The sequence below is a fragment of the Rhinolophus sinicus genome, linkage group LG17 (assembly GCF_036562045.2).
Source record: "Rhinolophus sinicus isolate RSC01 linkage group LG17, ASM3656204v1, whole genome shotgun sequence".
NCBI classification, from domain to species: domain Eukaryota; kingdom Metazoa; phylum Chordata; class Mammalia; order Chiroptera; family Rhinolophidae; genus Rhinolophus; species Rhinolophus sinicus.
In genome coordinates, this window is record NC_133766.1 from 14,361,872 (window position 1) to 14,374,417 (window position 12,546).

Genomic DNA, 12,546 nt, shown 5'->3' on the forward strand with positions numbered 1-12,546 from the left:
TTTTCATTCATTCACTCAATTTGATAAACATTAACTTGGTGCCTATCCATGTTCCACACACTGTGCTAGGGGCTGGGGAACGTAATAGAAAATAAAATATAACGTCCCTCATCTAAAAAAAACAAAAAACAGCCCATTACAATATAATGTGAGTCACAACTGACTCTTCTCTTTTCCAGACACCCCAAATCCAATCATCAGCAAACCTTGCCAGCTCTGATTTAAATATATATCCCCAAACTGACCTCTTCTCACAAACTTAACTCTATAATTCTGTCTAAAATATCATCTTTATCTTGGGTTATTGCAATATCCTCCGAACTTTCTCTTGTTTCTACCCATTATTCATTTTCAATCTCTTCTCTACACACCGCCAAACTGATACTGTTAAGTCTTTAAGTGAGATTACGTCAACTACTGTTTGACAAAGCCCCTCAAAAGCTTCCTTATCCACGAATAGCCAAAGCAATTATAATGATCTACCAGATCTATGCTCCCACACCCATCTATCACCCATCTATCAACAGCTAGTCTCTCTGTCCTCACTCTAGTCTAGCCACAGTGGCCTCCTTGCTGACCCTGAAGCCACTTGCTGACCCAGTGCTGCCTTATGGACTTTGCATGTGCTATCTCTCTCCCCCAGAACACTCTTCCCCCAAATAATTGCACCGCTTCACTCCCTTACCTCTTTTAGTTCTTTACTTAAATGTCACTTTCTTAGTAACACTTTCTGTGAAATTGCCTGGCATATGGTAAGCACTCAAATATATTTGTGACCAAATGAGTAACTGCTCAGATGGGGAGGTTTAGTGTTTTATATTATCAAATAAATTTAAAAACATCCTAATTTCATGTTTACTATAAAAGGGAACAAGAACCATTATTTTTCATGCAAGCTCTAGTAAGATATAACTACTGCCAATTCTCCTGTTGAGGAGAGACAATTCTCAGGGGTGTCAAAATATAACTGGGGGCACAGAACTTCAGTAACTGTATTATTAATACAGTTACAATTTTTGAGCCTTACTGCATGTAAAGCATTACTTTATACAATTTATATACATTACATATAACCCTGGCTGCAGATTAGTTACAAATGTCCATATTTCATAGTGAAATCTGCAGAGATTTAAAGTTACTAGCTGTTAAAAAGGTGGATGTGAGATCTGAAATTAGGGCTGTTGGCTAATAGGTTCATGTGTCACAGAAAAGCATCTGAGAGGGAGAAGAGATTTTGAGATTACAATGTTCCAGAAAACCTGGCAGAGTTTGAGAATGACTGCTATAAACAATTAAAAATGAAAATAATCAGAGTGGATGACCGAGTACTGTATTTCTTCAATAATAAAAGTAAGTCAGGACCTAAACATTCTGAGATGGAGAAGCTGGTAGAGTGTACTGGTGAAGACCGGAGTCTCTGGGCTAAACTTCCTGCGCTTGTACCGGGCTTGCCCATTATTTACTTGCTATGTGACTCGGCCTTCCAGCGGCTGCTTCCATATCTATAAAATGGGGATGAGTGGTCACCACACTGGGTTGCAGGGAGAATCAAATGAGTAAATATATGTAAAGGCCTTAGCATATTGCCTGATACACAGTTAAGTGCTCAACAAATGTTATTTTTAAAAAGTACTGCAAAAATAATACTATTTCAGGAAAGATACATAAAATGTCAGTAAATTTCAAATTTTTTTTTTTTTTGAAGAAAAGATCCCTTACCTTTCAACTCTCTGCATCAAATCTCATGTAGGACCCTAGCATGTAAAACAAATCAAAATGGAGCTGCTCTGGTTTACGTAGAGGCAGGAGGCCTGGTGCTTCCTACTCCTTAGCTTCCCTCCCAGTACCTTACCCCGCACAGTTCCTTTAGCACCTCTAATATAACCAATGCCCTTGAACATAAACCAAGTTCCTTTTAATAAAATACAATTTCTCTTTTAAATAAAGCATTTTAAACTCAACGAGAAAGGATTATCAAATCATTACTAATGAAAGTATCTTTTGCCAACAAATTTGATGTGTAACACTGTATTGTAGGCAAGAGCAGGAACTGACCTCCAGAAGAGCTGGAAGGAGGATCCTGGCTGGTGGAAGGAAGATCTGCCTCGTCAGATGCCTGGACAGGCTCTTCTTCCTGCTGGCTGTCAATTTCCAGGCCTGCTTCTGAACTAATACTAAGGAAGGAAAACAAAAATTGATTAGGAAATACAACTGATCCTAGAATGTATCCTGTTGTTCCCAAACCTTTTTTGATACAGTTTACCAGTTAACCCAGAGCTCCTCTCCAACTCAAAACTGTAAACTCTGATTTTAGCCATGTTTTTCTAAAGGGGCAGGGAAGGAGAGCTCAACTTGCTTTTTCCTCACACTTCTCTCACTAGTACACATTCCAATTTTAGTTTTTGTTTTCCCTCATTTTGACAAAGGTTGACATTCACTAAAAATGTCTTATCCAGATTTTGATAAATCTCAAAACAACTTTGTAGGAAAGCAGAATATTAAAATAATTCACAACTGTCTCAACTATCAATAATATACCACTCACTCACCATGGGCTCTAGCCCAGATGAGACACGCTGTAGGCACATGAATTTCCTGTTCAATGGCTATAACTCCATCTCTCTCTGCCATTCAAGGAAGCACAGTAAAAAGCAGGTGAGGGAGATAAGAGTGCAAGAATAACTTGACTCTGCTCCAGTTTTAATCGTCTGCAAACTGTAGTATGCTTATTAATAACAATGTACCTGAAAGGTATCTCTCATAACTATGTGCTGAAGTTGCAAAGTGCTGTGAAGAGCAAAGCACATGGGGCTGAAGTCAGGGCTGTATCCAACGGAACCAGCTGCCAGTGGCATAGCCTAAGTCAGTTAGCTTAACGTGCTCTGAGTCAGGGCTTTGTCAGCTGTAAGATGGAGACGACACTGTGCAGAGAGACTGTGTGGGTTAGAAATGACCTGTATAAAGTGACCTGCATGCATGGTACGGAATCAGTGGTAGCTGGTATTCTCAGAAGCTGTACCCGTCTCCAAATGAAGCAACTATGTGTTAGAACGTAGTAACAGACCTGTTCTTTTCCTCATATACTGTGTTTCCCTGAAAATAAGACCAGGTCTTATACTAATTTTTGCTGCAAAAGAGGCATTAGGGCTTATGTTCAGGGGATGTCATCCTGAAAAATCATGCTAGGGCTTATTTTCCGGGAAACATGGTACTAGAACTGGCCAAAATTACGCTAAGAAAATACTGCCAAAACAAAATCTCTGTGCTCTTCCTAGGAAATCTGGGTTCTACTTCTAACCTCGCTTCTGACCATGAAGTGGTTCAACTTCTTATTTTATAAAGAATTAGGTTCCACCTCAAAAGTTACGCTTCCCCAAGTCCACTGTCTAGTATTAATAGTTCTTTCCATTAAATTACTCTACCTCCTTTAAGAAAACCCAGATCATTTGTCATGAAATACTTCTTTTGTTAAAACTGTTTATAACTGACATGTTAAAAATGTAGTCAGGTTTTGAAAAATACTAGATAATTCCTAATTTTTCAGAAGTCGGTATGCCAGATACCAAGATTTAAATGTACACAAATAAAGACTAAGTGAGGTTCACTTGAAAGCCCACTAACTACTAAATGGAAAGTGAGTCATTTCCTAATATTCCTAATTTTCACAGAAAGACTTCTTTCTTGGGGAAAAGTTTAAGCAGCTACATTAATGGAAGGCTACCCGTGATTTTAAAGAAATAACTTTGTTCTAGAATAAACACATCATGCGATTTTTCAGGGAGATAACATTTGTCTTCTCTAATAACCACCACCAAGTCCCAAAACATTACGATATGCAAGAAGTAGCCTTTCAAAATATACAGCTCGGTTTACTTTTGTAATGGGATGCTATTGAAAATACAGTTTGACCCGATTATTCCCTGGCTGAAGGAAAACAAATGCTGAAGTCTGGCAAGTGTACAGCGAGCCAACCTGATAGAGTAAACATTTACCCTTCTGATTCCGCCTCCACGAACACTTCATCTCCGTCGTCACCGGCTGCCGTTTCATTGGTTGTGGACAGAGTTCCAGTCGATGTTGTCACCATGGGAACCGACTGAGAGGCATGCTCCGAAGCGTCAGCAGTGGTGCTCTCAGTAAACACGGTCACTTCAAAATAAAAAGACCAGAAGAGCAACGAACACTGTAACTTCGTGCTGTCCCTGATTTTTGGCCAGAAGATGTCTCATAGGTTTGCATTTTACCAATGGATTAGGTTTTACATAATCTACTCATCTGCCTGCGCTACCTACCTGGGGCTGCCACTTGCAGGGGAGTTGTGGGAACACTTCGGCCACCCGACTCTTCTTCATGAGCTAGGAAGAGTGGTGTTTCATACATTCCCAAACCTAAAGACAATTCTGAATATTAACAAATGATTGAAAGAACACAAAAGTGTCAATAGGCGAGGTATCTGAAAGAAAAAAAATTAATCTGCAGACATATAACTTTGTTGACGTCCACAATTAGCTCATCAAACAAACATCAATCCCTCAAAATGTAAATACAATAGAAACGCATTCTTTATGCTCCCTAATACTAATATAAGTACTTTTCAAAAGTATCCAAAAGGCTGCTCTTACAGTTTCATACAGGTTAACTTTACTGAGTACCCAACTATGAACTAGGTACTATGTCAGCATCTATGCATCACCCAAACTGCAAATATTATTAGTCCCCTTTTTGCTAAAGAAACTAAATTTCAAGAAGGTTAATTAACTTTCCCAAAGTTACAAAGCTAGTAAGTGGTGGCATTCCAATTTAAGCCTAGAGTTGACTTACAAGTCTAGAAATTGTCCTATAATACAAAGCCACATACAAATTTGAACTTATATGATCACAATTTCATAGTGAAAGAGGCATGAGTGTTAAAATGAAATCCTAAACCATCAGGCACTAAGATATACTACATGACTTAATGAGGACTGCAGATTCACCTTTTGTTTGGGGTTTATTATTAAAGTAGTATGCATTCCCTACTCACTTATAAAATGCTGTTAACAGCTTCCCATAAATATAGTGGGCCATATGGATACCAATTCAGGATTAACTGGTAATTAATTCCAGAAATAGCATAATTCATTTCCAAATAACCAACTACTATAACTTAATTTAGGGGTCATCTTAACTCCACATATTTTTAACATTTTATTTTTCTTATTTTTAATGTTAATAGAAAATATCTAACCAGTTTTATGCACTTAACTTGGAATATTAAATGTCAAACAATTCAGAGAGTATGTTCCATTCCTTCCCAAAACTTTAAAACGGTTGGTAGTACCTATGTATATTTACTGGTTCAAGAAACATTTCTGAACACTTAGCACATGTATGATGCTATACTAGGAGCCAGAAGAGGAGCTGGAAGAGATACAAATGTAAAAGCTAGTCTTTATGTTCAAACTCAGAACTTTGTTGAAAAGATTTACATGTAAGGCAATGTTTATTAGAGGTAAATATATTATAGTTTTTCCTATAAATTAGCATAGGAATTATTTAGATATCAACTTTTAAAAATACTTGCTTGCTTATAAAAAAAAATCACATCAGAACAGTTTATTACCAAATACATGCAAACCCAGGAGAGCTAAGCTTTTCTTGGGATGTTTACCTCCTTGAGAAGCAAGCTGGCCAAGATCAGAGTGACTAGAACTTGTCTGTGGCATATCTTCAGGTGGCCCAAATCGGAATCTAGGAACACCAGCAACCTGTGGGGAACTGACCAAAAATTAATTTAAGATGATTTTTAAAGTTACCCTTTTTAAACCACAATGACCATAAAGAATATAGAAAGAATGAGCATAAACAAAGTGGGAAGGAAACACATTGAAAATAAAATTGATAAAGGAATTCTTTTTTTTAAATTTATTTTTATTAGTTTCAGGTGTACAAAGCAATGTAATAGTTAGACATTTAAACCCCTCATAAAATGATAACCCCTCCCCCAAGCTACTACCCCTCTGGCATCTTACATAGCTGTTGCAATACCACTATCTTCCCTGTGTTGTACTCCACATCCTGTGACTATATATACTTATATATTTAGTTATAGCTGACATTCAGTATTATTCCACTTCAGCTTCAGGGGTATACGGTAGCAGTGGTCAGGCATCTACACAGTCTATGACGTGATCCCCCTGATAAGTCCAGTGCCCATCTGGCACCTTACGTGATCTTTGCAACATTGTTCATTATATTCCCCATTCTGTATTAACTGCAAATTTGTATTGATGCCTTCACCTTTTTCACCCTGTTCCCAACCCCATTCCCATCTATCACCCTGATAGATCTAGTACCTATCTGGCACCACCCCTAGTTATTACAATACTGACTATATTCCTTATGCTGTACCCTACATTCCATAAATGAATTCTTATAAAACATATTTAAAATATCAGTTGTCAAAGAATTTAGTAACAACATGAATCAATTCATATTACATGTGATTTCATATGTGGTGATTTATATATAACTTTCATCTCTCCTGAACTATGCCTCACATTTCTTGAATCTGCTAGAAATTTCTATGTAGATATACTGAAAGCGACACAAACAACATGAGACCTAACAAAAAAAGTTCAAATGAAGTAATGAGACAAAACTGTCTCAGTTTTCACTGTTTAGTCACAGATAAATCATGTCACTGTTCTAGCCCATTTCTTAGCTGAAAGAGTTCATGAGACGGCTCCCAAGACCTTGAAAAAAATCTAAGATGGCTAGAAACTTGTTTTCTCCCTGTCCTAATAACATCAGCACCCACCTTCCTGCCCATAATCCAGGATATAAAACAGCATTATCTCATTCTTTGCCCACTCCTTATTCTATCCTTCCTTGGCGAGCCAGCTACTAATATTTATGGATTATATACCTCTGTAGTAAATAACTCTTGAATCTATTTTCTTTTACATTTCAACACTATTGCTTTAGTTAAGGACATTCTCCTCCAGGTGGGTTTTCAAATATATCTCCACAGAGTTATTCTTCTATGGAAAAATCTTGAGTTCTTCTGAGCTATGCAAGCATGCTGTTTACTGGCTGGCACTCAGAAACTGTCTACTAAAGGGACTCTGTTTCTGATTGGCTGACTTTCAGAAGAGGAGATGACACTGATTGGTTGGCTTGTAAAACTGTGTTGAGGTGAGTTATGGTCCACTGAGCAAGTGTAAAACTCGCTTTGATGGCCATATGTTACTACATACTACAGAACAATCAATCTTTTCCCAAGTTTGTGGAAACTTTTAAAATCTGATCTTCAGGTACTTCAGCCACAATTAAACATATGTCCTTTCACACCGAGAGCCTTTTTATCCTTTAACAGGAGTGGTACAGCACAACAGTTAACATAGGTTCTAGAACCACATTGACTGGTTTGAAATCCAAAACTGCCACTTCCTGGCTGTTCGACCTCTGGCAAATTTGTGAACATCTTTGTGTTTCTTTATCTACAAAAGGGCAACAAAACTGTTCTCATAGTTTTGAAGATTAAATAAACCGATTCATGGACATGCTCAGTAAGTGGTAGGTATCATTTTCCACGACTCAATTCAATGTTATACCTATTAAGTCCTCTGAGATTCTTTTCCTCTAATTCTTGGAACAAATTACTTCTTAATTTGTGTTAATAAAACTTATTGCTTATGCCTCTGTTCTCCTAGCTTGTTTAGATTAGTTACTTGCTCACAGGCTTAGCTTTCACAATCATACTATCTGTCACGATCACTCTAATTACCAACACCTTCACCAACATCTACAAAGCATTTTACTATGTGCCAGATAATATTCTGAACATGTTAACATAAATTAATTCATTTAATTCTCACAACTTATATGGCAGGAACTGCTGTATCATTATTCCCATCAGTCAAATGAAGATAGTCAGGAACAGAGAATCTAAATAACTTCACACAGGTAATTGGCAGTACAGCTCGATTTCTAACCCAGGTATTCTGACTCTGAAGTCCACATTCTTAACCACTGTTATACTGACTTTAAATTTCAAATTCCTGATAGAAGCAACTGTATTTCATTCACTTCTATGTAATTTTCCCTAACACTACATACTCAATCCTCCTACACCACCCCCAAGAGCTCAGTACAAAGTAGGGAGGGCTCAACAAATAATGAATCAATCAAATGTAAAGAAATTAACAGGGAAACAGGAAGACTTTGATCAGTCATCAAATATATTTCTCTTTCATTAACTTACTGAATTGCCTCAGCGAATCCATCAGTACGATGTGGCACCACAAGAGTAGGGGTACTTGGCACTGTTCTATCTTCATCGTCAAAAAAATGCTGCTGCTAAAACAAAGACAGAAAATGGGAATTAAACAGGAACATACCTATGGCCTATAAATTATTTGCTGAACAAATGAACTGCTTTTACATGATTGGTAGGTACTTACCATGCCACCAATTCCTGGTGTCAACTGAAGCCCACGTCCTACAGACTGCCTCCGAGTCATCTGAATTCTCTGTGTCGAAAAAGAAATTACATTTATTTTAAGGGATTAGGCAATGAAATAAACACCAAACATCAATAGATATAGCATATTATGTTGGTAAGAAAATAACTAAAATGTTAGCATATGATGTAATAATCAGGATATTTTCTCAGGAAAAACTGCTACTAATCTTATACTAAAGAAATCAGTTTTGAATAGTGACAAAATTCTAATTATATAGGCTATATATTAACCAACAGATAAATATGTTATTAGCCAAGAGACAAAATATTAACCAATATTTAAAACCAATCTCTGCTTATATCTTATCTCTTTGTAACTAATTTATTTAATTAATATGTATGCCTTCTCATCTTAAGGTTTAATTTTCCTTTGGAGTTCAAAGAGCAGTACTAACTATATATAAATTTTTTCCCAATTTAGACAATTCTAAATTGGTAAGATTTGGTATATCTTGCAATCCTTTAAGACTTAGTATTTTCACATAATGAGGTTATCTTCACCAGTGATATTGTAGTAGAATCTATACCGACAGTGTTGAGTACACCAAAAGGTTAAGACTCAAGCTAGATTATTAATAGAGGCTTCGTACTTTTCCTGTGGTTTTTGCAAGAGCTTCTGATTAAGACATGTCCAACCCTGCTACAAAGAGTGCTACATGTAAAGGGTCATGCACACTTTCATTAATTTTAAAAGTGAAAATTAACATGTGTGGTTATAAACAATGACAGAAAAATGTTTTGTTATGCAGAACAGAAATTTCCTTTTTTTTGAGAAAAACAAACAAACATGTCTATCTTAGAGGAAAAAAACCTTCAAAGCAGATGGTGGTCAGCTGCTAAAATACATTTTACATCAACTGAAATCCAAGAAAATCTTTTTCCTTTTGTAACTTGTAGGAACAGTGACCGCATAACAGTGACTTTTATTTGCTATGACTATAATCATTTCAACTTATACACAATTTTCAGTCAGCCTTGCCTTTCCAAACTTCACTCCATTATGAAGTAAATTACTGCCATATTTCAAGGGAAAGAAATCAGATTAGTTTCAATTCGAAAAATTTTATAAATATATGCTAAAACGTTAGAGTTCATAATTTCTGGAAAAAAAATAAAAAAGAAATTATCTAATGGAAAGAAAGGGAGAAAAGCCAAGATTTTTAAAGTTCATTTTCAGAATGACCAGTGCTTTTAATACCTGCACTGGTGGTCCCAACTCTTGAGGAGGCGCATGAATGGTCAACCTTGGGGGAAGTGGGTGTGGTGGCCGTCTAGGGGACTGAGGTGCACGAGGGGTCTGTCTTTCAGATGCTGATGATGGCTGCTGTTCTCTAGAAAGCTCCTGGGAAAATGAGGGCTCTGCAGTACCTGTATTTCCTTCACCTATAGGAAAAGAAAAGCTTATTTGGAACCATTTATCACAGAATAACTCAGACCATCCCTAGAAGTATAAATCTTGCTCGCCACCTCGTTACTATTTTCAGAAGGAAAGTAGTGAGGTATGGTGGACCCAGAGATAATGGGGGTACAATTATCAATTATATGGCCTTAGGCAAGTCCCTTAACCTCTCTGAGTCTATTTATTTGGTTGGTTAATGGAACAAATATAATCTACAAGAAAGGTTTATCTGAAGCTTTCAAATAATAGACAGAAAGCACTTAGCCTAACACATGATAAAATAAACACTTAATAAATTTTGGTTCATATCATTATAATGGGCAAATTATCTAAAGGTCAGACCACTATGGTATCAGTATTACACGCAAACAGGATGAAGGAGATTGGGAAACAGCCTTTTAACAACACTTTTGTATTTCGGTTTTCCTCAATTTTAAATTTCAATGGTCCTTTAGACGTCTCGGTCTTCTATATACACGGTAGAAATGACAGCAGCTGTTTCCCACTTTGAAAAGTTGAATGGGGCATCACAGAATTCAGTAGTTTAAAAGTCTGAGGTCTAGGCCTCTTGAGCGCTGAGTTTTGAGCCCCTCTTGAGTCTTGCCTTTGCTGGGCCTGCTCCAAACCCTTTGGAGCATACTTTTTCTCCTAATAATGCCACCTTGAGCCCTGAGCCTTGAGCCGCTTTTCTTTGTGCTTCGCCCACTCCTAATTCTTTGGATTGTACTATCTTTTCTAATACACTTTTTCACCACTTTAAAAAAAAAAAGTCTGAGGTCTAGAATCAGATTCTAGCTCTAACACTTAATAGCTATGTGACCTTGGTTGAGTCACTTTGGTTGTTTCTACTTTGCTTTCTCAGATTATTCAGTGGTGCTTAAACTCTATAATCTTATTGTGAGATTTAAGTAACTCAATATAAGAATACACACTCAGAAAAAGCATTTTTATGACTATTGGTAATATACCAAAGCTATCCACTAACTTAATTTTATCCAGACGACTAGGCCTATTTTTGCTTGACTATAAAAAAGAAATGAATAAGTATTCAAGTATTCAATGCTTTGTATCTGGGAAAAATGGCTATGAAAACTTGCCCTCAAGACTTAACTTTTAGTGATAATGCCTGAAGATGTAAATTCAGCACTAGTTCAAAATGGTCCTATACTAGTTAACGAGATACTGAGTTGCTTTTCAGTGAAAACAGACCAATACCACAAATCATGCAGTAGAAGCATGCAGAGAGAACTTTGGACCTCCAGCTACATTTGAAACCAAAGTCTTGCCCTCCCCGTCCACGGACCCAAATGACCATGATATAACCAGAATTTGAACATGAGAACCCTTTCAGAAGCCACAGGTCTGCTGTCCAGGAAGATCTGGTATTGATGCCCCTTTACCATAAATGGCCAAATTCCAAGGTCCTTCAATTAAAACTTATCCCACCAGCACTTCCGCACACCTGGTCCCCCAGCCCCTTAAAAACATTTAACCTAGCCCAGTGAGCAAGATGGATTTAAGGCACCATTAGGTCTCCCATCTTCTCAGTTGGCACCTTTTCGATCAATAACATTTCCTTACTCAAAACTCTTGATGTTTTGAGTTTTGGCCTAAGAGTCATGCACCCAATTTTTGGTTTTGGTAATAATCTGTCGAGACAGCCAGGAGCTCGTGCCTGTGTCAGGCCAACGCTGTCTGGGTTTCCTCTCCATGAGTCCCGAGCAGCTCCCAGGCCATTTTACCTTGGGGATCAGAGAGGGACTTTTCCTGGCAGGCACCAACCGCCATTGGCACATGGTCATTTGGAATAAGGAGACCTCTTTGGACTTCGGTCTATCATCAGTTTTGTTTTGGACTAAGTTGCTCCAGCGCTCACAACTGGATTCCTTCCTCTCTAGCTGGGTTTTCTCGCCCTTGGGACAAAGCCATCTGCATTTTGAATTTACTTGGGGGCCTCCATCTGAGAGTAGGATCAGGATTGTTAGACCCTACTTTTTTTTTTTGATGGACTGTTGTATTTATTTTGTCTATATTTCGGTGTCTTTGCGAGCTGACAGGCTCGATTTGGAAGTAGGGTAAGTCCCGTGAGTTCAACCGGGAACTCCCTTTCCCTCCATTTTGGGCTTTCCCCTTGGAATAAGCCAATTTGTTTTGCATGTTTGGAGTATCCTGTTGAAGAACAGAATAATTGTAGGACTTTTACCTGATTTCTGAACCCGTTCATTTGCATTCGTTGGTTGGGCCACTTAAATTTAAAAATTGTAACTTGTCTAGTTTATCTAAGGTTTGGTTAAGAGAGTACTCAATTTATTGTCTTATTTGTGTGTCAATCTTGCTTTGTGTGTATTTTGTTTATTGGCTTTGAAGTAAGAAGTAAAATGGCGTCTGAGGCTGCTTCCCCTCCCCCATCTTCATCTCCAAACATGTGGTAGCTGCCATCCTGAACGCAGGCTCCATCCCGGGTGCCATCTTCCTCTAGGAAAATCTGCTACTTTAAATGCAGTCATTCTAAAGCCACTCTTTTTTTTGTTTGTTTTTAAACCTTCTGAGCTTTCCAACTTTATTGTGCACACTTCCTTTCCATTTTCTATTGTTTGTGCTTGTTGACAAGTCCATCTTAAGGGTCACCCTTGAAGGAGAG

At 37.6% G+C, this 12,546-nt stretch overlaps 1 protein-coding gene across 4 annotated transcripts in view; it reads right to left on the reverse strand.

Annotated features, from left to right (window-relative positions):
* Positions 1–12,546, reverse strand: part of TPR (translocated promoter region, nuclear basket protein) — a 59,134-nt gene that overhangs the window by 1,083 nt on the left and 45,505 nt on the right. Inside the window, exons 44-50 of one of the 4 annotated variants that reach the window (XM_074322244.1) lie at positions 9,705–9,889; positions 8,445–8,513; positions 8,246–8,337; positions 5,651–5,757; positions 4,293–4,388; positions 3,993–4,149; positions 2,056–2,174 (exon numbers count right to left, since the gene is read on the reverse strand). In XM_074322244.1, the coding sequence (XP_074178345.1) occupies positions 2,056–2,174; positions 3,993–4,149; positions 4,293–4,388; positions 5,651–5,757; positions 8,246–8,337; positions 8,445–8,513; positions 9,705–9,889 (825 nt within the window). Of the gene's footprint in view, positions 1–2,055; positions 2,175–3,992; positions 4,150–4,292; positions 4,401–5,650; positions 5,758–8,245; positions 8,341–8,444; positions 8,514–9,704; positions 9,890–12,546 lie in introns of all 4 variants that reach the window. The other 3 variants (XM_019738042.2, XM_019738043.2, XM_019738041.2) reach the window with 3 other exon arrangements.